Source organism: Erinaceus europaeus, chromosome 2 (genome assembly GCF_950295315.1).
Source record: "Erinaceus europaeus chromosome 2, mEriEur2.1, whole genome shotgun sequence".
Taxonomy (NCBI): Eukaryota; Metazoa; Chordata; class Mammalia; order Eulipotyphla; family Erinaceidae; genus Erinaceus; species Erinaceus europaeus.
Genome location: NC_080163.1, coordinates 76,319,950 through 76,346,695, shown reverse-complemented (window position 1 = coordinate 76,346,695; position 26,746 = coordinate 76,319,950). Strand labels below are relative to the sequence as shown.

The following is a 26,746-nucleotide window of genomic DNA, read 5'->3' as shown; positions in this document are numbered from 1 at the left end:
GAGACAGAGAGACACCTACAACACTACTTCACCACTTGCAAAGTTTTCCCTCTGCAGGTGGGGATTGGGGCTTGAACCTGGGTTCTTGCACAGTGTAACATGCATTCAACTAGGTGCACCACTCCCCGGCCCCTGAAATTTTTCTTAATATTTGATATGAGATGTTTATTTTAAAATCATTAATCACAAAACAGTTTATTTTTTCAAATATTAATTATTTTTAATTTCATAAGAGAGAAATTTAGAAGGAAAGAGAAATCAAGAGGAAGAGAGAAAGAGGTAACTGTAGTACTGTTTCACCACTTGTAAGTGGGGACTAGGGGCTTGATCCTGGGGCCTTGATCATAGTAATGTGTGCACTCTACCAGGCCTGTAATTCCTGTTTTTTTTAGGGCCAGAGTACAGGGCTGAAATATAACTTACCCAATGGAGCATACACTTGACCATGTGTGAAACTCTAGCTATCACATGGGAGCACTATGCAAAGAGCAAGCTTCAAGTGCAGTGGAATGGTGCTGTGGTATTTCTCCATGGCTTTTTCTCTCTATTTGGGGTTGGAGGGTAAACAAAGAGTCAGCCAGCAGTGGTGGAATTGCACAAACATAAAGCCCTGAAGGCAAAAAAAGATAAAGACTAATATTCATATTTGATCTCTTCAATAATTTTTTTATTACTACCAGCATTATCACTGGGGTTTGGGGACAGCACTATGAATCCACTGCTCCAGTTGACTTTTTTTTTTCTTCTGTTTTTTAATTTGATAGAGGAAAAAATGAGAGGGGAATAGAAGACAGAGAGGGAGACTTAGAAAGACATATGTAGACCTGCTTCTCTACTCATGAAGCATCCTCCCTGTAGGTAGGGAGCAGGGGCTTGAACCCAGATCCTTGTGCATGGTAAGGTGTCCGCTCAACCAAGTGCCACCACCTAGCCTCCTTTGATAACTTTTTACAATATATTACATGCAATCTCTGTGTTTTGGCACCTATATTTAAAACATAGTAGTAAACATTTAGAGGCAGATTCTACAAATGAGTTATGGAGAAAGCAAAAAACCAGAGCCTAGTCTTGGAAAATTGATCTCTGAACATTATGTCAAGACTGTATATGTGAGGTGCTGTGTATCACAGCTTAATCTAAACCATTGTCTATAAAAATAAGGATTAGGAATTATCTTCTGAATAATAATGAAGAGATGATATTTAGCAATGAAACTTCCATGAATTTAATTTCTGCCCCTCTTAAGAAGTAGTAGCTGGGTGGACAAATTTATATCAGCACTCTCAAAAGACAAGGAGTAGAGATTAAAATTTAATTTTTATTAATATAAGATTATTTTATACATATTTCAGATAGAAATGTTGCTACCCTGTCGTACTACATATGTAAGATAAGAAGGAACTAGGCATGAAGTCAAATTATTCCAGATAAGGGAATTAAAATGTATGGATGCCATGTTACTTCACTCTTTCTCTATGAAGAATAATGTATTCCAGTCAAAAGATTATCTGAAATTGAATGTCTCATATTTCTCTTTGCCTTGTTTGCCTTTTAAAATAAAAATGTTCCTCTGCCATACTTTTTATAACATGTTTATGTATATATATATATATATATATATATATATATATAGAGAGAGAGAGAGAGAGAGAGAGAGAGGGAGAGAGAGAGAGAAAACAAACAGATCACTGCTCAGCTCTTGATACATGTGCCTGGGATCAAACTTGGGACTTCTGTGCCTTAACACTGAGCTTTCTCCCTGGCCTATTCCCAACTTAGATTTAGATAGACTTGAAAAAAAATTTCCTAAAACAAAATACAAAGTAACTTTTCAATAAAAAGCAAATATGTTATTTTATTTTGAAAAAAATTTTAAATTATCTCTACTTATTGGATAGAAGATTCACCCCTTACGCCGGTCCCTGCGCTAATAACCCTGGAGGAGGAAAAAAAAAAAAAAAGAAGATTCACCCCTCGAAAAGATTTCACCTTGCAGGTAGGGACCAGGGGCTCAACCTGCACTCAACCAGGTGCGCTACCACCTGGCCCTGAAAAATGTTATCTTAATCTCTTCAACTCTCAACTCCCCCCCCCCCGATTTCTCTGATATAATGGCAAGAATCCTCATATATCTACTTTGCAACTGGAAAAATAAGCAATGATAAAATAGCAGAAAAAAGGTGAAAGCCAATAGTAGCCACAATATTATAGTAGCCTATTGTACTCACTTTATAAGAATTTATATTGGATTTTTGGAAGCTAATATACTCATAAAAGTAGCAATCTGACTTTCCAGAGATTGTATCTCTAAAGTTCTTTTCTTTTTTAAAAATATTTATTCCCTTTTGTTACCCTTGTTTGTTTGTTTTTTGTTGTTGTTGTAGTATTATTGTTATTGATGTCATCGTCGTTGTTGGATAGGACAGAGAGAAATGGAGAAAAGAGGGGAAGACAGAGAGGAAGAGAGAAAGATAGACACCTGCAGACCTGCTACACAACCTGTGAAGTGACTCCCCTGCAGGGGGGGGGGGGGGGGGGGCTCGATCTGGGATCCTTATGCTGGTCCTTGTGCTTTGTGCCACCTGCGCTTAACCTGCTGTGCTATTGCCCGATTCCCTAAAGTTCTTTTCAATACAGTATTTTCCAGAGCTATTTCTCTGAGAGAACAGTTTCTTTGAACTATGTCTGAAACATCTAACTGACCTGTTAATCTTCAGTGTCTGTTTTGAAGTTAGCTATCCAAGAATCAGACTGTTTAATTTTTTTTAAATAATATCATTGGTGGCTTAGTGGTTAACAGTACAGTTCTTGATACATGGGTGCAATTTCTCATCTTCCCATGATAGTTGTCTGCAAAATACTTTTACACCCAACTTAGAAGTCCATTTCCAACCATCATGTACATCCAACACCATCTCCACTTTCTCCCTTCCCTTTCCTCCCCATAGTCATTAAATACTCCTCTGCTAACAAAAAGAAAATGAAAGAAAGAAAAATGTGACCCTCCGTTCCTAGGCTTTACAAGATACTTTTCAGTGTAATCAAATTTGCCAAGATTTTTGAAAAGTCTTGATGCATTTTTGGATAGGAAAACATGAAAAAAATACATCATGACTGCAGTATTTTCTTCCTAGAAAGATCTAAAACTGCTTCATTAGCTTATGAATAGATCCAGTTAGCTGTCATTTTCATCATCTGAATCTTTTGCATACTGCCATATACTGTCTTTTTTTCTTTACATATCTCAGTAGGAAATATCTAAAAGCCACTAATAGTATAGAACTTAGCTATGCTTTCTCCTTTGAGAGTTTTGTCACACTCTTTTCCTTAACCTGCCAAATAATGTTTACATGGATGATATACTTCCATCAATAGCTGTTGTGCACTGATTGAAGAATAAGATATTTTCTGAGGTTGGTGATGTTCCTGTCATGTTAACTCAAATTCCACCATTTTTTTCTTTAACTGATTCAAAATTCAATACATGGTACAGTAATAATAGCTGTATTATTTTTGTCATGTTACAGGTAGTGAAAATGTATTTGTTAAATGAATAAATATTATTCAAGGGGTAATAAATCAGTGGCATTTTAAACAAAAGGTATGAGGGTCTGAATAAGAGATTATTCCTGGTATAATGTTGTTAATCAGACTTCACCAAAGTTAATTAATTCTAGCCCGGAATAAGAGACTTAATTATACTTTGGGGGAAGTGTAAGAAAAAAAAATAAGTTAAATATCTGAATCAGAAAAAAAAAAAAGCTACAATTGGTTCTTTTTGGGAAAACTATAATTGCAAAGTTATCACACCTTTCAGAAATATTAAACCTAGGACATGACATAAAGAGTGTAAAGAGTAAAATATAATTGTACATAATCACATTGAGGACAAATCAGTTTTTACATCATTCAAAAGTAGTCACGTGTAGTTCTAGATAAGCCATCATTTTGTAGTTCCTTATGCTCTTTGTAGGAACCAGAAGTCTAACAGTCCCCATATAGGGGTCTCATATTACTTGCGACCCTTGAAAGTCTAGTGAACCCCTGAGCTAGGCATCGTGATAAGAGCAAGGACTGCAGAGAAGTAATTTTCTTTGCACAGATAACAAGTATGTTTTTTATAAATCAAAATATGCTTTGTCCATACATTTCTGTAGCTCAGATTATAGATACTCAGTACAGAATAGTTTCTTGAGTAAAGGTGTCAAGTCTGCCTATTCTTCTTGTTTATTAAAAAAAAAAATGCGATAGAACAGGTAAGAAAGAGAGAAATAAAGGATGTGCAAATTTGTTTAGGGTGAAGTGCCCTCAAGAGGCACTAACCATACATGCCTGATTGAACACTGTAATTTCTTCCCAATCTTGAAAATATTTATGAAAAATAGAGGAAAAATAATTTTAAGAGTTTGTGGGGTCATTCTTGATATATAGCCAAATAATCATTCTGTCTATAAATTGTTTTGTCTTGTTTCTTTGGTGTACAATGTAGCTTTAACTTCTTGAGATTAGCATATTTCCTAATAAGTATAGCATAGTTCTTTCTACAACTGCATAATTTGCTCTGAGTTTTAAAATCCATTCATATAAACACAATGGAATATATCACCTAAATTAAAATTGTAGTGCTCATGTAGTTGTTGCAGAGATTAATGTGTTCCATATATTTGTTAGTATCTTGCTGTAAATATCTTTGTAGGAATTGTTAGTTTGTGGTAGTACTTAAAACTCAATGTAAGTGTCTGCAAACTTCACAATTAATATTACTGATTAAAATATTTATATAGCTTTTCCTTTAAGATTAAGAAAGGAAGTAAATCTTGCTATGTTTAATGCAAAAATGTCTTGATCATTTGAATATACCTAATGTGAATTTCTTAATTTGTGGCCCCTTAATCCAAAATATAAACTCTACAAACTTTTTTTTTTGTATGTGCTCATGTTTACAAGCTCATCTGAAAATTCAGGTGCTTTAAATAGTTGTGGTGAGAATATTGGATTAATGCTGTATATGTATTTGACCTATTTAAAGATAGCTAGCTATTGTCATTGTTTTAAAGGTTGTTTTGTTTTTACACTTATTTACATGGCTTCTCTCAAAACTCAGATTTGATTAGTCTAGTTTTGGGCTTGATGAGTGGTGAATAATACTCAGTGAAATCTTATACAATTTATTTAACTACCTTGTTATCCATCAGTTTTGTTAACTATAAATGAATATATTTCTGATTATCCCTCAGGAAAGTGATTGTAAGACTGAAGGTGAAGCAATAGGAGTAAGGTGACTTTCAAATTGCACCTCCTCTCATTACATATGGCAATAGGTATGCTAACCAGCATGTTAATTAATGCATTGTTTCAAAGTAAAGGAAAGAAAGTTCACAATTATTTTTAGACCCTTGTTATTTTAATGACTTGTGATCTGTATAGTTCCATTTCAACAAAATTAAATGATTTAGTATTATTTTTTAAGTAAGACTTCATTTTATCACTTTTTGAAGAAAGGGCCAAAAGTCCTTTAAAATGTTTTTTTTAAAAAATTGAGCAGCTCAAGAGGTAGTACAGTGGTAGAGCTTTGTGCTTGCTATCATAAGATCCTGAGATCAGTCTCAAGCATCAGGCTGCTCTAGCATCTCTCTCTCTCTCTCTCCCCCCCTAGATTATGAAACAGATAAGGTAAATCATCTTAAAATGTTGGAATTGAAATGTCGGTATCATAGCTTCTGCTTATTGACGCAACTTTTCATTATTCAGATAATAATTTTTCCTTTAAGTGAAAGTTATCAGAGAAATAAATACAAATGGAACTTTTCTTTCCAATAGTAGAGCTCTTTAACACATTAACTATTTTCTATTTTTCTCTGTACATGTATGCTATTATTAGTTTACTAATAAATTTCAGACTTGAGAAAATAAACTTTGTGACTTGCATATTTTTTAAATCTGCTTATTATATTCTAATAAAATGAAAATATTTTAAGCCACCTATTTCTCCATTCTTGACTGCTATTATTTTGACTGTAACTGCCTAGTTTCCTTTTTGGCCAATATATTGCTTGCCTTTTTCTGGGTATTAAAGAATATAAATGCTCCAAGGAGCACCATAGTGTTAGCCAGAATAGTTTTTAGATTTTTAGCTAAAATGAAACAGAATTAGTGGTTTCACTGTTAAGTGACTGAGATTTGTTGTCATAATGTGTGAGGAACTCTTAAATTCATTGTCAGTTCCTGTGATGTAGCATTTGAAAAACAGCTTTGACTGTGGATTGTGGTCCTTGGGCACCAGATAGTGGATGTTAGAATGTACTGCAGAGAAGCTGTTTAAAGTATTGGATGCTAACAGCAAGAGTGGAAAGTCATTTGTAATAACTGTGTCTGACTCTGTTGGATGCACTTTTGGTGTTGTGTTTGAAAGGTATGGTTTATTCTCACTTTCTGCAAGAGGAAGTAACATTTTTGCAAAAATGCCTTTTGAGAAAATAAGGTATAATTGACTTTTTCATGGACTGATTTTAAATTTAAAAGATTCTAAATACTTTGCAATTTGATTATGTGGATTATTAGAAGCATGCATCACTGTGACTTAGATTTCAGTAGTAACTATTACCTGTTCTCAGTTTTAATGTTTTTTAACTGTATAATGGAGAATTTATATTTATTCTAAAATATGAACTGTGTAAGAGTTTATTAATCCCCTTCCCTCTTGACCACGTAATTCCCCAACAAAACTTCACAGGAGTATGGCAATATTTGATATACACAGAACTTACAGATGTCTAAATGTACTTTGCATTCCCTCTTAAAATTTTCAGCATTTCCTCAAAATGCTTCATTTTAAGAGTCATTCATGATATATTCTTCTGTGCTTCACTTTTACTGGACCCTACAAGTGTCCTTTGCAGAGATTTGCAGAGCTAGCATTTCTCTTCATATTCCTTTTCCTGTGGTTACTGCCTTTTCTATACTTCTTCACATGAGAATTGCTTGTACTTCCTCCAGATCTCTATACAAGTTTCTTCTCTTCTGGAAATTTTCCTTGAACCACAGTTACCCTTAATCCCATTTAGACTACTCTTTAACTTGTTCATAGCATTTCACAAGATTGTTTTCATGCTCTACTTTAATCATATGTGTACTTGTCTGTCTTACTATCTATTAAGTCTATAGATGATAGTATCTTTTGGGTTTTGAATCTGGCAGCAGATTTCAAATAAATGTTTGGTGACAGAATTATAGATATATCCATAATTTGACTTACTTTGATCTTTAAGGTATTGGAGGATTTAGATTTTGTCATTTTTCCCTAGAAGGAATTCTTCTTAATTTTTCCTCTAAGTCTCATGAAGAGAGATCAGAGCACCACTTTGTGATTTACTAGGTATTGAACCAGGGTCTCACACATGCAAGGCAATCCTTTCACTACTGAAGCCCCACAAGGAACTTTTTACATTGACTTTCACATTATCACCTAAAATGTTTGATGAAGATAAGTCTTTGGATCTGTAAGACAGAAATCTTACTGGCTATGATACATAAAAAATGTAAATCTTAAACTGGTACTCAATTAAAGAATCTATAGTACAATGTATGGGAAATGAAAAGGCAAGTTCTTATGATCCATTTACACATTCTAGTTTATGCTTGCTTTTTAATATGTTTATTACTTATTTTATTTTGATGATAGAGAGATATAGAGGGAATAGTACAAGCACAATGAGAGACCAGAGCACTGCTCAGCACTGCTTTATAGTAGTACCAGGAATTGGACCTCAGAGCATCAGCCTTGAAAGTCTTTTTGAATAATTATTATGCTGTCTCCCCAGTCGTTGATGCATGTTGTTGAACCTGTGACTTTAAAGTGTGCCATTGCTCTGAAGTGCCTTTATACTATTTTTATCAACATTCTAAATCTTGTAGCAAAACAAGTGAAATGTACAGAAGTCCATTTACAAATGAAACAGAGTAAGAAATAAACATATTAATTGAATTATACCTTTTCCACCTACCCTTAAGTGATTTATTACATGTGTGTTTAATATTTGTTTTTACATAATTGGTTTAATCATTTATTTAGTCACTTCTCTAGTGATGTAGCAGAATCTAGTATAGCTGAATCATAGTCCTGATTATTCTTTTAATTTATTGAATAGGAAGGGTTGTATTATGGAAATTCTTTGTCTCTCTGTTAAGCTTGAAATGGAAATTTACTTGTGAATACCAAGACATCTGGATTAAAAGTTTTAAAGTATATATCTTTTTAGTTTGTGATATACGTAAAAAATAGAATGAAGAAAAATTATCCTTATCTCAGTAGTTGCATAACTGCTCATTCTCTGACTTCTGCCTCCTTAAATTTTTTAAGGCTTATATTTTTAGAAAACTTGGTGTTAGGTTTATATAAATACCACAGTATGTTAAACTATTATTGTTATTTAGTATTGTAGTCACTGTTTTGGTTTTGGGAGCACTGCTTCTAAAAGGTCTAGCATTTGGTACGTAGTTCACGTATTTCTAGTCTACAAGCCTACCCTATTGAGGCAAAGGCTTCATGCTTCTGATATTTTTTTCTGCTGCTAGTAAACTCAGCAATGGTAATTAGTGGTTGTTTTTTTTTTTTTTTCAAACTTTGCATGTCATTACAAATAAAATTTGAGTTTTTGGAAGACCAGTAATTTGTACCTTTAAAGAGCTACACATTATTTTGCTTTTGTCTCAGACCGTATTATGCTTCACAAGTATACTGTGACAGACTGAATAGAAAAGGGGGGAGGGGACATTGTCTTCAGCTGGCATGCTGTTATCAGAGGGAATGTGTTTCTGGACACGAGATTTAGCATTCATTGGTTGTCTGAAGAAAGCTATTTCATCTGAGGATTGGACAAGAAGCTGCGTCAATTTGCTGCCCGTCTCCAAGGCACTGGTGATACTGCCTTCACAAGCTGGCTAACGTCACGGCTCCATCACCCAGCGGGGTGTGGACTCTCTTTTTCTGTTTCTCTATTTAATTCTGTTTGCTGCCTACTGCATTTCTTAATCTGTCTTCTGCCAAATGCTAACAGCATGATATTTTGCAATCATCTAGGTGAATACAAGAAAGACGAACTCCTAGAAGCTGCTAGGTAAGTGATTCCATTCATTTTAAGTGAGTATAATGCATTTAAGGGAGAAAAGGGGAGGGCAGGTAGATAACTATAAAATTATAGCATGTTATTGTCTTGGTTGGATTTTATGCAGTAACGTGTATGATGCCTCATGCTAAATCTTTGTATGCTTTATTTTTACAGCATTAGTGTATTAAGTAACGTAGTCTTTTAATATGGTGATGGTAATAGTTCATTTTATTGGGAACATTAGTTAAGGTACCTGCACACCGTAGTTGCTTAGCTTTTCGAATGATCATCTAGAGTATTTAAATATTTTCATTTTTTTTGAAAATTTTTCCAGCAAAGCTTGACCAAGGGTGTAAAGTTAATGTTCAAATTTTCACCTCTTTTGTTCCTGATCATTTATAATTTAATTGATAAGCATTTCCTTGGATTTTGTTTGTATTATAACTCATTTTAGATCAGTTATCACAATAAAGTTTGTTTTTCATTAAGAAGGTGAATATATGCACATAAATAAAGTAAATACAAATATAGAAAGAGACACCAAAGATGTGCCCCTATATGATGGTTAACTGGAATTAATTAGGACTACATTAATTGACTATAACAAAAGAGATTCATTGTGAATCTTACAAAAGAAATCATAGCAAGCCTGTTATTTCTACTCTCGTGTGAAAAGTATCCATAAATATTGGTAACAAACACTATATAATCATATAGGAATTGACTTACTGCCTTTTTGTAGGAGTGGTAATGAAGAAAAACTAATGGCTTTACTGACTCCTCTAAATGTGAATTGCCATGCAAGTGATGGACGAAAGGTAAGTTATCTAAAACATAATCTGCCCTTCAATCACTCTGTGCTTTACAGTTAAGATTTTTCAAGTTGGCAACATATGTGTACATATATATATACCACACCCGCATGCATATATGGCTGTATATTTTACTGGCATCTTTTTCGCTAACGTGAAATGCTGCTCTATCTGTTATTGGCAGTTGTGACATGTTCACAGAGCTGGTGAAGCATGGATCTTAAGCCTTTTCCTTAAATGTCAGACACTGAAAGTTGTGTGTTGGATGAATAGCAGCTTTATTGGCAACTATAATTATAGCAACAAATAGTATTCTTCTGTTTATGATAATGGATATCAGAAGTATTTATGTCTTATTTACACACCCTTTGTTAGGATATTTTTATTTTTCATTTTTAATTTGGTGGAAGATCTGTTTGCTAGACACCAGCACGTTTTTCAGTTAAAGCTAAAAAAAAAAGGTTGCTAATGATTTTTTTTTTTTTTAGATGCATATTACAGCTCTGCTGTCTACAATTGTCTTATTTGCTAAATTTTATTGTGGCATACTGAAGGAAAGTAGATTAAAGACGAACTAATTTTCTATATTAGTATATAGTGTTATAAGTATACGGTCATATTTACATCATATAATAGTTTTCTTATCTGCTTCATATTTTTGCGGATTACGTACAAACTAAAATATAGTCCTAAAGTTTTGCAGTAATTCATCTAATAGGTATTGAAAAAGAAAGCGCTTGTTACTGCAAAGTTTTTTGTTTTGTTTTGTTTTTTTACACCAGAATACTGCTCAGTTCTAGCTTATGGTGTAATGGGGGACTGAACCTGGGACTGTGGCTTGTGCCCTTTTTAAGTCCAAATTCTACTGAAATTATATATGGTGAAAATATTCTATGGAAAACATTAAGTGGGATGATGCCCGGTAATTTTTCTAGATGAAAATTACTCAGCTTTCTTTTTCTGATGCCTTTTGTTTTAATAAAATACCTGTAGTAATGGCAAGGAAATAAATTTCTCAGAATATACATTAGTCATTATAAATAACTGTTATGTTATTTCAGATATGACCCAAGTATTCAGTTTATCAGAATTATTTGGGAAGAGACATCTACTTTAATGAAATATTATAAATAGCAAATTATCGACTAACAAAAGTTTACTCAGTACTATGATTGGCTCTGGGGATATTTTTTAAATGATTAATGCTTCCTCACCCCTTTAATTTTGAAATTATTTAAACTACTAAATTTATGTGAGAATACTATAGTATGAATAATTTCCATCCAAGCCTCATTCTACTACATGTACCCTTTTACATTGGCAATCTCATTTCTACTTCTGTGAATCAGAACAATTAATATCATGACTACTGATAACTTAAAGAATTACCTTTTCTTCTTTCCTCATCCCCCTATACATATAGATAGAACTTTTACTTTCCTCACTCCCCCAGAAGGGTATGCTTCCCTCATTCCTGTAGTGGGATACTATGTATTCCTCATTCAGAATTCCTTTTCTGTTCTATTCTGTGGCATTTACCACAGAGTTTTTGAATTGTGGTTATTCATATAAGTCTTATGACTTCTTGTCCTTCTTTTTCTTCTGCTTACCTATTAGCTCTCTTCTATATTTTGCATGGAATCAAGCCCAGTGTTTGGATTTAGCCAAAGCTAATATGCTCCACAATAAGCAGAACTGCACTATCTGGCTAGGAAAGTCATCTAAATTTTTTTGTCACTTAAAAAATTGACTTAGAAGTATGGGGGTGGCCATGATTTTATTGTATATCACTTTGTTAGGTTTCTTTTTTTTGAGTCATTGTACATGAAAGAAAGTTATATATTTTAATGTGTAAATACTTTTAAAAATACACCTCAAATAATGCCATTATGCTGAAGAATTCATTATATACATGCAATGCAGTAATTTTCCAAAATAGCCTCCTGTGTGCTATTTTAAGTGATCAGTTTTATTTTCAAATTAGCAAAAATATGCTAGACTTAATTATTAGAATTTGATTCTAACCATTAACAAAAGTCATTAACAATTGTCCATTAGCTTGAAAAATGCCCATAAATTAAAAAAAAATTATATTTATTTCCCTTTTGTTGCCCTTGTTGTTTTTTTATTGTTGCTGTAGTTATTATTGTTGTTGTTATTGAAGTCGTCGTTGTTAGATAGGACAGAGAAAAATGGAGAGAGGAGGGGAAGACAGAGAGGGAGAGAAAGATAGACACCTGCAGACCTGCTTCACTGCCTGTGAAGCGACTTCCCTGCAGGACCTGGGGTCTCAAACCGGAATCATTATGCTGGCCCTTGCGCTTTGTACCACGTGCGCTTAACCCATAAAATTTCTTAATTAAAATGGAATAATGATCTTATTTAGACTTTACCCTTGTGTATGGCAAAAAGTAATTCTTAGATGTACCAGTTGCAGGAAAGCTGTGAAGCATTTAATTTTTGAGATGTTATTGGAAATTGGGATAAGATTCCTTAATTATGGGCGTTATCTTTTATTTTCTTGCTGTCTATCTCAAGAAAACATGTAAGCAAATTAAAGTGCTTAAAACATATGGCTGTCTTATATATTCAATTTTTTTCCAGCTCACAGGAATGTTTAATAAGAATAAAGGTGTTTTACATAAATAATAATCCAGCCAAGTAGTGATTTTAGGTAAGAAACAATGATTTTACATTGACTAGTAGGTAGAGAATTTGCCTAACTATATTTAGAAATTTTAGGCATTACTTTTTAAAAATTTTTTATTTATTTTTTGGAAAGAAATTGGAGGAAAGACAGAGAGGGAAAGAGAAAGAGAAACACCTACAGTTCTGCTTCAGTACTTATGAAGACCCTAGGGTCTGGGAGATTGAACCTGAGTCCTAGTGCTTGGCAATTTAAGAGCTCTCTACTGGGTGCACCACCACCTAAACCCTAGGCATTTCTTTTTTGGCCTCCAGGGTTATTGCTGGGGCTTTGTGCCTGCACCACGAGAATCTACTGCACCCGGAGGCTATTTTTTTTCCCCTTTTGTTGTCCCCCCCTTTTGGGTTTTTTTCCCCCCTTTTGTTGCCCTTGTTGTTTTTCATTGTTATAGTTATTATTGTTGTTATTGATGTCTTCGCTGTTGGATAGGACAGAGAGAAATGGAGAGAGGAGGGGAAGACAGAGAGGGCGAGAGAAAGAGAGACACCTACAGACATGCTTCACCGCCTGTTAAGCAACTCCCCTGCAGATGAGGAGCAGGGGGCTCGAACAGAGATCTTTAGGCCAGTCCTTGTGCTTTGCGCAATGTGCAACTAACCCGCTGTGCTGTTGCCCTTGTTTTATAGTTGTTGTGGATATTATTGTTGTTATTGCTGTCGTTGCTGTTAAGATAGGACAGAGAGAAATCGAGATGAGGATGGGAAGACAGAGAGGGGGTGATAGATAACTGCAGACCTGCTTTGCCACAGTGAAACGACTCCCTCCCCCCTCCCCCCCGTAGGTGGGGAGCCTGGGACTCAAACCCAGATCTTACGCAGGTCCTTGCTCTTCACGCCCCGTGTGCTTAACCAGCAGCACTACTGCCCAACCCCTGTCATTCCATTTTAATGCTATACAATGGTAGTGTGACTTTTAGATAATTCCTTAATGATTATCTAACTATGTAATATATGAGCAATAATTAATATTTTTATTTTTCACAGACTTTATTTTTCTAGTCTGTAGAATTCAGAAAGGCACCCATATGACTTAAAATAATTTATATTGTTGTTCTAAGCTTTTATTTTATATGAATGTCAAAGCTGGAACTTATCTACTCTAGACATTTGCATTCATTGTTGTTTTCTTTTAATTCTGATGAACAAAGGCAAGAATGAAAGTTTTTGCTCTAAATTACTACTTTCACACAGTTAAGTATAATTTCGAATGGTTATTATTTCTAATGATTATTCTAGTGCACAGATAACATTTTTTAAATTTCTGTCTTCTATTACAATTAAACATAATATTTCACAGGTCAGGTGCAAGCTAATTCTTTATTGAGGGATTAATGTTTTACAAACGACAATAAATACAATAGTGTGTACATGCACAACACTTCTCATTTATACAAGCTAATTCTTAAAACATATTCCTGGGTTGGGGAGATAGCAGACAAACTCTCTCGAGGCTCTAAGAGGTCCCAGGCTCAGTCCCTCTTATACCATAAGCCAGAGTTGAGCAGTGCTCTGTTAATTTAAAAAAAAAAAAAAGTATGTGTGTGTATAGCACTTTGATCTCCTATATATGCATTTCACTACTCTTGGGCCAATTTCTTGTTCTAAAATTTTTTAATTATTTATTTATTGGATAGAGGTAGCTGGAAGTGGAGAGGAAGGGGGAGACAGAGAGGGAAAGAAACAGAGACACGTGCAGCAGTGCTTCACCACTTGCACAGCTTTCCCCCTGCAGGTGGGGGCCGGAGGCTCAAACCCAGGCCCTTGAGCATTGCAACATGTGCTCTCAACCAGGTGTGCCACCACCTGGCCCTCCAATTTTTCATTTTATATAAGGAAGAAGTTACAGAGAGAGAAAGGGAGAGGCACCATGGCCCTGAAGCTTCTCCTGGTGCCATGGTAACTCCAGTGTGGATGATGGGCCTTAACCTGGCCCTACTTCTTTGGTGTAATTTGGAAGCTTTAAAACTTATTTAGAATGGACACATGAATATTTTTGAGTATTGCAACAATACTCAAAAATATCTAATAAAATATTCTCTGCTTTTCTATACTAAATTTCCTGAGAATCTCATCTTATAATTAAGGAAAGTAAATATTTGAATGTACCCAAACTATCCCTACACAGCTCTCTTCAGTATTCTTTTCCCCACCTCTGTATTTTCTTTTCATATCCACTTTATCAAACTTTTATAATAAATATCCTATACTTACCACCTCATAGCAAATAATAGGTTGGAACTGGGCAATACTATTCCCATGTAGTGGTCATGTGTGATTCTGCAAGCATATACTATGTCTACTATTTCTTTTTTTTTTTTTTTTTTTTTTAAATATATATATATATTGGATAGAGAAATTGAGAAGGGTGGGAAGAGATAGAGAAAGACACTTCTTCATTGTTTGTGAAGCTTCCCTCCACAGATGAAGGCAGGGCTTGCACCTAGGTCCTTCACATTGTCCCATATGCATTTTACTAAGCGTACCACCACTCAGCCCCCTATTTCTGCAGTCAAATGCTCTACCTCTGAGCTATACCCCCTTTACCCCCTATTTCTATAACTTTATGTCAGTTAGTATTGACATTGACTAAGATTTGGCTGTTGTTTTACATAATATTAAGTGCAGTTTTGTTTATTTCATACATTTAACCAATATTTTTTATGTATAGGTCACTATTCTAAGTGTTCAACAAAATTTTTAAAAATGCTTAGTTATATTGGCTTGTACAAGACTCGGGAATTAATAGAATGATCATACAGGTGTTGCCCAGAAGAAAACCTTGGTGGCAAAGTACATAATTTTTTTAACTAAAAGAACTAGAGTGATTTAGACAGTATCCAAATATATTGAAGCTAATATTGTTAAGTGGTGTATAGTCACTTTTCCTGTGATTTAATTACGTAGTTTAAACTTAATGTGAGATTTCTTGTTTCCTGGTGATTTTGTTTTTTGTTGGTTTTTTTTTTTTTTTTTTTTTTTTGCTTCCAGGGTTATTGCTGGGGCTCAGTTCCTGCATGGTGAATCCACTATTCCTGGAGGCAATTTTCCCTTTTGTTACCTTTGTTGTTGTAGCCTTGTTGTGATTATTATTGTTGTTGATGCCGTTAGTTGTTGGATAGGACAGAGAGAAATGGAGAGAGGAGGGGAAGACAGAGAAGGGGAGAAAAACATAGACACCTGCAGACCTGCCTCACCGCTTGTGAAATGACTCCCCTGCAGGTGGGGAGCTGGGGCTCAAACCAGGATCCTTCCGCAGGTCCTTGCACCACGTGAGCTTAACCCGCTGACTGCCCCCCCCCAGCCCCCCCCCCCCCCGTGATTTTGTTTTTAAAAGCATTAGTGTTTAGGCAAGTATACACTTTTGAATAAACCACAAATTTAATTGAGCAAATAACTGGAGGAGCATGAACTATAAATTCAGAAAGATTAAAGGGTTTAAGTGTCAGATTACTACTGTCTAAATGCTTGCTTCCATAAAATAGTTAACTATGAATAAAACTCTGGAAAAATAAAAGTGTTTAAAATTTATTTTTTTATATATTTCAATCAAAAATAAGGTAGAATTTAGTTCTATTGAATTAAAGAACTGGGTGAGGTAGTTGCAAGAACAGAAGCACTCTTGGGCTAGGCAGATTGGGTTCTTTTCTGTGCTTTTCTATTAAGTGCGTTCTCAGGGCTCTGTCATTTTTAATGAATTTATTCATAAAGGAAGATAGTCTTAGCCTTTGCTAAAGGCATTTGAGAGAATTAAGTGACATAATGATTAATGTATACAACTTGTAACACATAGTAGAATTTCAGTGAGTACAATTCCTACTAACTTTTGGTATGATTTGTGAAGTTTTGGGAGTTACTTAGAATGGACCCATGGATATTTTTAAGTAATTTAACATTTTCTACCTCCCCACTTAAATTGCCCTTATCGTTCAAGTTCAATGCCAGGTGACATTTGGATAAAATCTAGAGTGCTAGTAATCAACGATGAATGTAATCAAATTTGATTTTAGATCTGCGCCTTTGCCTTTCACCACCCAGCATCACATTTACTAAATTTGTTTAAATTAGAAGCTTACAAATTCAGAAATGTATTTTTGAACTATATATACCCATTTTAAAGAACATCTTAATTAAACATTAATACTTGCTTAATATACCATCACATTTGTTTAAATTCTACCAAGTATATCTTTGAATCACAAAAAAATATATATGAGTAGATTAATGCAGTGTTTATTTGTATTTACAATAAAGGTTTACATACACTTGACATATTCACATATAAAATTTCTTAGTACTTTTGATTAACAGAATTTGTATTGTTGTATGATGTTTTTAATATAAGCACAATCCTTCAATATAAGTCTTCTGTAAATATCATGTTTGGCCAGGATGTCAACAATCTTTATATCAATGAACTGTGCCTTTTGTTATTTCTGTCTTTGTCTAGTCGTCCCATCTCCCCTCCCCCATCTGAGCTAATCTAGGCCTGCTTTGATGAATAAAGTTATATGGAAGTGATACTATAATGCCAGATCCTGGACTAAAACCTACATTGATCTAACAACAACCACTTTCTTGTTTTTAAAATTGAACCCAGTTGTCATTAAACAATAATAGTCCAAGGAGCCATGTAGAGATGAACTGAGGCCTTTACACTCGAGATTAACTGGGTTCAGTTAGGTCTCTTAATTACTCTGACCATCTAGGCATTGCATCCTGCTTTATACTATACTGAGTAGAAGAACATAATCTGTTTTTAGGGTGGTTTGTTAGATAGTAATAGATAAATGAAATACTACCACTATAAAAAAATAAAATGCTTATTATCTATTGATGAATGTTTTTTAAAATTATTTCTGAATGAGAGAGAAAAGAGAGGACGGGGGGTGGGGAGAAGAGCGAGTGGAGAGAGGAGGGATGGGAGGGGGAAGGGAAGGTGGAGGAGGGGAGGTATCCAGAACATCACCCTGGCATATGTAGTGCCAGGGCAGGAACTTAGGACTTCATGCTTCCCGGTTACTGCACCATCCCTGGGTCTCCTTAGATAGGTTTTTTTTTTTTTTTTCATTGACTAGTCATGACGACTTTTAATTATACAAATATAGGCTGGGTGGTGGCTCACCTGCTTGAATACATATATTACAGTGCGTAAGGACTTGGGTTTGAGCCCCACTCCCCACCTGCGGGGGAAATGTTTTGGGAGTGGTGAAGCAGGGCTGCAGGTGTCTCTGCCTCTTTCTCTCTCTCTTAAATATTTTTATTATCTTTATTTATTAGATAGAAAGTCAGAAATCAAGAGGGGAAGAGGGTGGTAGAGAGGGAGAGAGACAGAGTAACACCTGCAGCCCTGCTTCACCACTCACTCAAAGCTTTCCCCCTGCAGGTAGGGACCGGGGGCTCAAACCCAGGTTCTTGCACACTGTAACATGTGCATTCAACCAGGTGTGCCACCACCTGGCCTCCCTCTTTTCTTCTCTGTCTCCTTCCTTCCCTTTTAATTTCTTTCTGTCTCTACCCAATACTAGATAAAAATAATAAAAATTTAAACAAATAAAAATAAATTTTAAATTATTTTTTTACATAGGTTCAGTTTATGTCTAAGGCCATAGCACCCTGAACATGTCTGATCTCATCTAGTCTCGGAAGCTAGATATGTTCAGTTTTTTTTAAATTTAAGGTTTATTTTAAAGCTCAGAATGTAATCATTGATCTTATGTAATATATTTTTTGAGTTCATGGTATTAGGGGGAGAAAGACAGGAATTTGAAACTAGAAAACAAGAGTTTTAAATTAAAATTATTATTTGATAGGTGAGCATAGCAAATCACACAAGAAAAAAATCACTCCTGGCATTTAGAATAAAGTTTATTTGGAGTCTTCTTTTCCTTTAAGAAAGTGTGAGCATTACTTGACAGGCCATGCCTGGCTCCCTAGGCCATTAGTGGCCTTTTTCACTTTCCTCTGTTCTGCCATATCTTGCTATATAAAGGTCATACCAATTTTTAACTTTCAACTTTTATGGATTGTAGTTCATATGTTCCTTGGGATTGCAAGAAGGTCAAAATGTAAGTCTGCATTAGGGATCACTTCAGATACTATAAGTTTAATCATTACCCAAATCAAATCACTTTAAAGTACATCTTGCTGAACAACACATGTCTAACTGTAATGCAGAAATCCCGTCCAGCAAGTTTCCTTGACTCCTTATGTAAGAATGTGTGTAAAATCTTTATGTATATCCATTTTGGAACAATAAGAGACCGAGAATATCTTTAATTTTTCATCAGGGAATTGCTTCTAGTAAAACAGTTTCTGTTTTGTCAAGCATAACATTTCTACTCACAAGGGTAATTAGTAACTGTGCAAACAATGTTGTTTCTGTCTTTGAGAAAAGTAATTTTAATAAAAAGAGACTGCAGTTTTTAAAAGGTGACAAAATTTAGGACTTCACTTTAACTCTGCTAGGCCACTTTCCTCTTAACTTTGGTTTCTCCTTCATTTATATCCAAAAAGCACATTTCCTGTAGTTTACAGCATTAAACTAGTGAAGATAGAGCCAGCAAAATTATTCATGTGGGGTGTGCCTGCTTTACCATGCCTACAGCCCAGGTTCAAACTTGACCTCCCTTATCCCCCCCCACCACCACCACCACCACACTGGAGTTCAGTTCTGTGGGAGCTTTCACTGCTTCTGCCTTTCTCATTTTGTCTGAAAGAAAATGTCAGGTAAGTGGTTTGCAAAGAATTTGATGGAGCAGTGAACTCTGCCACAGAGAGAGATAATACAGAGATTACACAGAATGGTACTAAGATAGAGGGAGAGAGAGAGAGAGAGATTGAAAGGTAGGTACTAAAGAGAAGTATATACTAAATTATTTTGTAAGGCATATGATTTACTATCATTTGCCTTAGAGGGTCTGGAGATAACTCAGGAATTAAACCATACACCTTACCTCATTTGAGTCCCTGAGTCCCTGAATTCTTATCTAGCAGCACATGGGGGAGTCAAGTACTGCATGAGAGGAGAAGAACCTGTATAGATAATACTTAGAAGTCTTTCTCTTCTATTTGTGTGTGTCTCTTTCTTTCGAAAATACATATATTACAATTTCATACCAGAAGAAGCTCAGTGGTATTGTGGATACACAAGACCCTGGGTTTATTCCCTAGAACTGTCCATTAAAAGTGGACTTAGCCACCTAGGAGGTGGAACAGACTATTGCATACTAGACTTGCGTGAGCTCCCAGGTTCAATCCCTGAGTGATGTTCTTATTCTCTCTCCCTTTCATAAATTAAGAAAAAAAAAATTTGACGTGTGAACAAAATCATAAAATTGATATTGTAGTACTTTTTTAATAAGTAATAATCTTAAGTTTCAATCTCCTCTTTTTCCTTTATAAGCAAACCAAACTATAAATCATAAAAATGATATTGTAGTACTTTTTTTATGTGATAAGAATCTTAAGTTTCAAGCTCTTTTTTTTCCCTTTATAAGCAAACCAAACTGTCAACTATGATAGATTACAACTACAGTCATAACTTTAGAAATATCCATCTAGCATAATGGCAAATAAAAGGAGAGGGAAAAAGCACTAAGTGATTACAACAGGATTGCTAGTTCTTCACTTGAGTGGGATGTACATGTTTTTATCTATTAACTGTTACAGAAGAAAGGTACTCCGGTTTCTCTTTCAGTAAGTAGGTAGGTTGGTCAGTTGATTTTTCTGTTTTTGTTTTTTGTTTTTGTTTTTGAGAAAGGCAGTTTTAAAATGTTTATTTTTATGGTATTTTTGGTATGGTATTATGCATGCCTAAATCTAGGCCCTGGCTTCATTCACCAGTACTCCATTAAAATCAACTGAAGAAAATTTTCTTTCTCTCATTTTTCACATTAATGAGTTATAGAAGAATCATTTCCTTCTATATAGTTTTAAAATGCTGATCAGTATAATTTCTTTCCTGTATGAGGAATAAGTCATCTGTTTGTTCAGGGTTACAGTCTTTTTTTTTCTTTTTTTTTTTTGGACAGAGAGAAATTGAGAGGTGGAGAGAGAAAGACAAGCGCCTGCAGACCTGCTTCACTTGTGAAGGGACCCCCCTGCAGGTGGGCAGTGGGAGCTTGAACTGGGATCCTTGCATTGGTCCTTGCACTTAGCGCCAGGTCCGCTTAACCCGCTGCACTACCACCTGACCCTTGGTTACAGTCTTTAATACATAGTTTTTAAAAACCAGGATTATATAGAATGGGTGGTAGTACAGCTGGTAGAGCACAAACATTACCGTGAGCAAGGATCTAGGTTCAAACTCCTGCTGCCCACCTGTGTTAAGGGGGTGGGTAGCATGGTATATGCTTCAGGATCCATGAAGAAGGGATGCAGGTGTCTGTATCTTCCCCATGCCTCTCAAAATCTTTATGTCCTATCAAATAGAAGTAAGTAAATAAAAATTCAAAAAGTGATAAAAATACTTTAGAAAATGGGATTATAGTTATTAGTTATTAAAAGGAATACATGTGAAATTTGGTATAGTGCAGAAACTTTTCTCAAAACTATAAAACATCAGTTTACTATCAGACCAAGAAATCTGGTTACTGCAAAGTGTGCCACCACAATGCAAAATTAATGTGAGTGCTGTTTTCTTTCTCTCGGTTTTATACAAATCCTATGAGAGGAAGCTAGAAGCTCATTTTTATGCATACATTTCAGTTCTGTTAAGTCTGAGTCTCTCTGTCTCTGTCTCTCTCTTCTGGCTGTGGAAGAATTCCCTTGGAGTTTTCACAATGATAATGTTAAGCAAATTGAGTCAAGTTGGCATTCAGAATTTGATTGTCACAAAGACTGCCCCATGGATTCCCTATTCTTTCTTTTCTGTTCACTTCTCCCCTCTTTTCTCTTCTCAATTCGTATATTTAACATATAACCCTTTATATTCTCACTTTACTCTTTAAGACAAAGAGCCTAGTTTTATAAGTCATGAATTTTCCAAATTTTTGGGTGCCTTCCCAAAAGAGAGGAGAACAACTTTTGGGAGAACAACTTATTTGGGAGAATAACTTTTCTAAGGCTGTAAAATGTCAATCATAGTCTTATATCTGTTCATCTTACTTGCCAGAGACCTCAAATGGATAATTCATCCTCCTAGTGTTGGAGTCTTCACTTTCATAATTCTGGCAGGTTTTCTGGTTCTTCTTGAATGTTTTAAAAAGAAAGTACTTAACTCTTTCAGATCAGACAGTACCTTTATTTGAGTTCAAATTTACAATTTCACACTTTAAGAAGGAGTATTGACCAACCACAGGGTGACCAGAAAGATAACAAAGTATCCTACTAGACACAGTTGAAGCACCTTGAGGGATATAGTTCAGGTGAAGACCATGTGGCTGTCTACTAAGGGTATGTATAAAACGCACAGACCCTGCACTAAGAAGGCAAAATCAAGTATCTTCTTCAAAATACTTTCTCCCCTTTCTTTCCTTCTTCCTCTTCCCTCTTCCTCCTCTTTCTCTTCTTACTCTTTCTTTTTTTTTTCTTTTATTTTCTTTTATTTCTTTATTGGGGAATTAATGTTTTACATTCAGTAGTAAATACAATAATTTGTACATGCATAACATTCCCCAACTCTTCTTACTCTTTCTCTTCCTTTTTTTTTTTTCTTGTGACACAGATAGGCAGGGAGAGAGTGAAAGAAATGAAATCATAGCCTCAAAACTGCCTTCAATGCACTAGGGGCCAGTTTTGAACCTCGAGTGTAGTGTGCACATAACAAAGCAGCACATTATCCAAGTGAACTATTTTTTGGCATGTGCTTTTATTTCTTATAGTATTTTTTATTTTAGATAACTTCTATTATTAAGAAGCCCAGGGTGGAGGAGATAACATAATAGTTATACAAAGAGACTGTCATGCTTAAGGCTCCAAAGTCCTAGGTTCAATGCCCCACACCACCATAAACCAGAGCTCAGCAGTGCTCTGGTAGAAAAAAAAATTTTTAAAAAAGAAGTGCAAGGTCCAAAGTAAAAGACTCTGGGGTGGGGGTAGGGGGGAGAATACAGGTCCAAGAAGGATGACAGGACCTAGTGGGGGTGGTATTGTTATATGGAAAACTGAGAAATGTTATACATGTACAAACTATTGTATTTACTATTGAATGTAAAACATTAATTCCCCAATAAAGAAATTTTAAAAAGAAGAAGAAGAAAGTGACAGCCATTCTGGTGGAACTAGGAGCATGTACTATTTGTTCATTTAAAGTTTAGAAGACAGACTAAATTTCTAGTAGAGTTGGATTGACTTGAACACCACCAGAAAGTTGTCTTTTTCCATTTGTTCTGTTCTGCTTTCTTTTGTGTTGATATCAAGAAACAAAGTTTCTTGATTAAAAAAAAAAAGTGCAGGGGCCATGCAGTAGTGCAAATAGTTGAATGCACACATTATCCTGCTCATGGACCCACCTAAGTTTGAGCCCTTACTCCCCACCTGCAGGGAAGATGCTTCACAAGCAGTGAAGCATATCTGCAGGTGATTTATATTTCTCTGTCTCTCCTTCCACTCTCAATTTCTCTCCGTCATATAAAATAAAATAGAAAGAAAAACAAAAAAGGAAATAATGGCCTCAACAAATGGTGGATTCATCATGCTGACATCAAGCCCCAGTGATAACCCTGGTGGCAATAAAAATAATAAAGAAATAAAGAAATAAAATCCTATATTTCTGGAATGCTCATACCCCAGGAGTGAACCTATTAGTGAGTGAGTTAGTGGTTGGTATGATACATTTACTATTGAGAGGGTCACATATGTGGTACCTTATGGGTCCCAGTGTGAGATAGTTGGAAACTCAGTTGTAACAGTCCATTTTCAAACATCCAGTCTAGGTCAGGATTGCCCAGAAAAGGCAAAAGCTGAATGAAAGTTCTAAAGTAAGACTGCCTGATAACATCCTTTACTCAGCTGCTAATTTAATATACTAGTTACCCTGTTCTCGGTTTGCTCATTTGTTATATCACATTAATAATAATTATTTCTGGCTTGGGGCTCTATGTAAATAAGTTAACACCTATGGTATAGTTAGAACAGTGTTTGGTACAAAGGAAGTGTTTAGTCAGTTTTGACTATTATTTTTGATGAAGTACTATATATTTCAAAATATTTTCATATCCTTTGTTTTAACCCAAAAATAACGAGGAAGTTACTATTGTCACCCATCTTCCCCATTACAGACATTGTGACTTAAAAATATGTAAATATGTTAAACACTCTCAGGATAGGAGTGTTACCTACCATATCTCTAGTGAAATGTAATAGTCCTGGTATGAGCTCTGTGGTAAGACTATATCTGTGGCTGGGTGTATTTAGCTGTACACACAGTGATTTAGAGAATCAAAGGAAAAGACTCTTGATGGGAAAGGAAACAATTAAAGGGGATCTAGGATTGTGGTATGTGTGCTTAATTCACTGCCTGGCCCCAGGAACTAGTAATGTGAAATCTGTGGAACAGTCATGTTAAGTAGATGGTTTTTGATGGAGGTATACATTAAATAGCTTTTTAAATTCTACTACTGCTTTTGTTCATCAATTTTTTCTTTTTTGCCACCAGAGTTACCAGTCCTGGCAGCCATCCCTCCCACCCCCCATATTTTTTTTCCTTCTAAGCTTTATTAGACAGGGCAGAGAAATTGAGAGAGAGCAGGGAGATAGGGGAAGACAAAGACAGACAAACCTGCAGGCCTGCATTATGGCTTGTGAAGTGGGCCCCCTGCAGATGGGGAACAGGAGCTCAACACACCTCCTTGCACTTGGTAATATGTGCACTTAACAAAGTGCACCACCACCTGGCCCCTCAAATTTTATTTTCTATGTGATTTCTCTTAAATTCTTGTCATTGGTCCAAAAATTGAGAAACTTTTAAGTAGATTTACTAGGAAATCATTATATTCTTACTTAAAGTATTCCTTTAAACACCAGGCATTAGTGAAAAGATAAACTTGTTTCCATGCATTCAAGCCAATATTGATTCTCCCATTTTTAATTTGTTTAAATTTTGATTTCAGTATCACTATTCCAAAATATCTGATTTGTATAGTTCTTATATTTTCCTGGGAATTTTTGTATTAATAGCTGATGGGATACTTTATTTGTAGGAGGAAAGTACTGATCTCTCTTAACCAAATGATGCTTGAATGAGATGTGTTTTAATAAGATAGCCAGCACAGAAATGTAGCAAACCAAACACTCATTGATAGTTTATAGGTCAGTAATCACAATATAGCCACACAGTAGAAATAACTATACAGAGGGTAAAATAAAATAGATTCATATTTTAGGATGAAAAAAAGTATAAAAGAATATAATATCCATTTATGTAACAAAAGCTACAACAAGAAAAACTCAGAGAACCAGCATGTTCATATATATGAAAAAATCATAGTAATAATTTCTTTGCTCAGTAGAAAAAATATAGAAATTAAATTTTGTTTGTTTATTTTGCTATCAGGGCTTCACTAGGACTGCATGCTTGCATAATTCTTCTTATTCCTCTGCTCCTGGTGGACTCGTTTCTTTTTTCAAGATAGCAGTAGAGGGAGTCGAGCAGTAATGCAGCGGGTTAAGTGCGCGTGGCATTTCTCTGTCCTATTACAACACAACAATAACTACAACAATAAAAAACAAGAGCAGCAAAAGGGGATAAATAAATATTTAAAAAAAAAATTTTTTTAGAGATAGCCGTAGAAAGACAGAGGAAAAGACACCACAGCACTGCTTTACCACTCATGAAGCTTCCTTTGTGCCCAGTGCTCCCATGTGATGGCCAGGAGCTCAAATGTAAGTCTTCAGACATGGTAGAGTGTGCTCCTTATCAGGAGAGCCATCTCTAGGCCCCCAGATAAATTATTTATTTATTTATTTCCTTTGGTTGCCCTTGTTTTTTTGTTATTGTTGTTGTTGATGTTGTTGGATAGGTCAGAGAGAAATGGAGAAAGGAGGGGAAGACAGAGAGGAGGAGAGAAAGATAGACACCTGCAGACCTGCTTCACTGCCTATGAAGCAATTCCCCTGCAGGTGGGGAGCCAACGGCTCGAACCAGGATTCTTACACTGGTCCTTGCGCTTTGCACCACATGTGCTTAACCCGCTGCACCACCCAACTCCCCAGAAATTAAATTTTGATGTTCTAGGGACATGATGATATGTAAGTCTCAAAAGCTGATAACTATGTTTCACATCTATAAAATCTTTCTTATTTTCATATTTAACCCTCAGTAATCTTTTTTTCTGCCACTGATGGTTGGAATTATACAAGTCATGTATGAAGTTAGATTAAATAGGAGAATATTTTGTTACTCCAAGACTTTTTATTTCTTGCAGAAAGTATTTCACTTATTAAAACCAGATTCCCAGTACTTCTAGGTGATTAGTAATTATGTAGTTGAACTATGCAGAGTAAACCAAGGAGAATAGATTTAAGAGATGAGGCCTGAAAGTTAGAGGGAATTAATAGGAGAGATCATTCAGGACTTTCTAGATCATTATTTAGACTTTTTCAAACAAAAATTTATTTTAACAAATCTGAGGTGTACAAACTGGCAGTGACTGTTGTCCTGTATATGATAATGTCTTAAATGTGTTAACATTCCATAAATTTAGTTTTATGTCACATGATTTTTTTTCTTTATTGGGGGATTAATGTTTTATAGTCGACAGTAAAATACAGTAGTTTTTACATGTGCATTATTTCCAGTTTTCCACATAACAGTCCAATCCCCTTTAGGTCCTCCTCTACCATCATGTTCCAAGACCTGAATACTTGCTCCTTCCACCCCAGAGCTTACTTTGATGCATGTCACATGAATTTTAAGTGTGTGTGTGTGTGTGTGCATGTGTGTGCATGTGTGTTATTATTACTAGGGCTTGGTGCCTACAGGATGAATCTACCACTCCCGTCGATCCTCTCTCCCCTCCCCTCTCCTCTCCACTCCCCTCCCCTCCCCTCCCCTCTCCTTCTTCCCTTCTCCTCCCCTCCCCCCATCTCCCCATCACCTCTGTTCTCTTCACTTTTCCTTTTCTTGACAGATAGAAATTGAGAGGGAAGAAGGGAAGAGCACTGTTTCACTGCTCTTCAGGC

At 35.4% G+C, this 26,746-nt stretch overlaps 1 protein-coding gene across 1 annotated transcript in view; it reads left to right on the top strand.

The window, feature by feature from the left end:
* TNKS (tankyrase) overlaps nt 1-26,746 on the top strand; it is a 175,289-nt gene that overhangs the window by 75,374 nt on the left and 73,169 nt on the right. The window contains exons 4-5 of the mRNA XM_007519959.3: nt 9,080-9,116; nt 9,850-9,925. Of these exons, the coding sequence (XP_007520021.2) occupies nt 9,080-9,116; nt 9,850-9,925 (113 nt within the window). The remainder of the gene's footprint in view (nt 1-9,079; nt 9,117-9,849; nt 9,926-26,746) is intronic.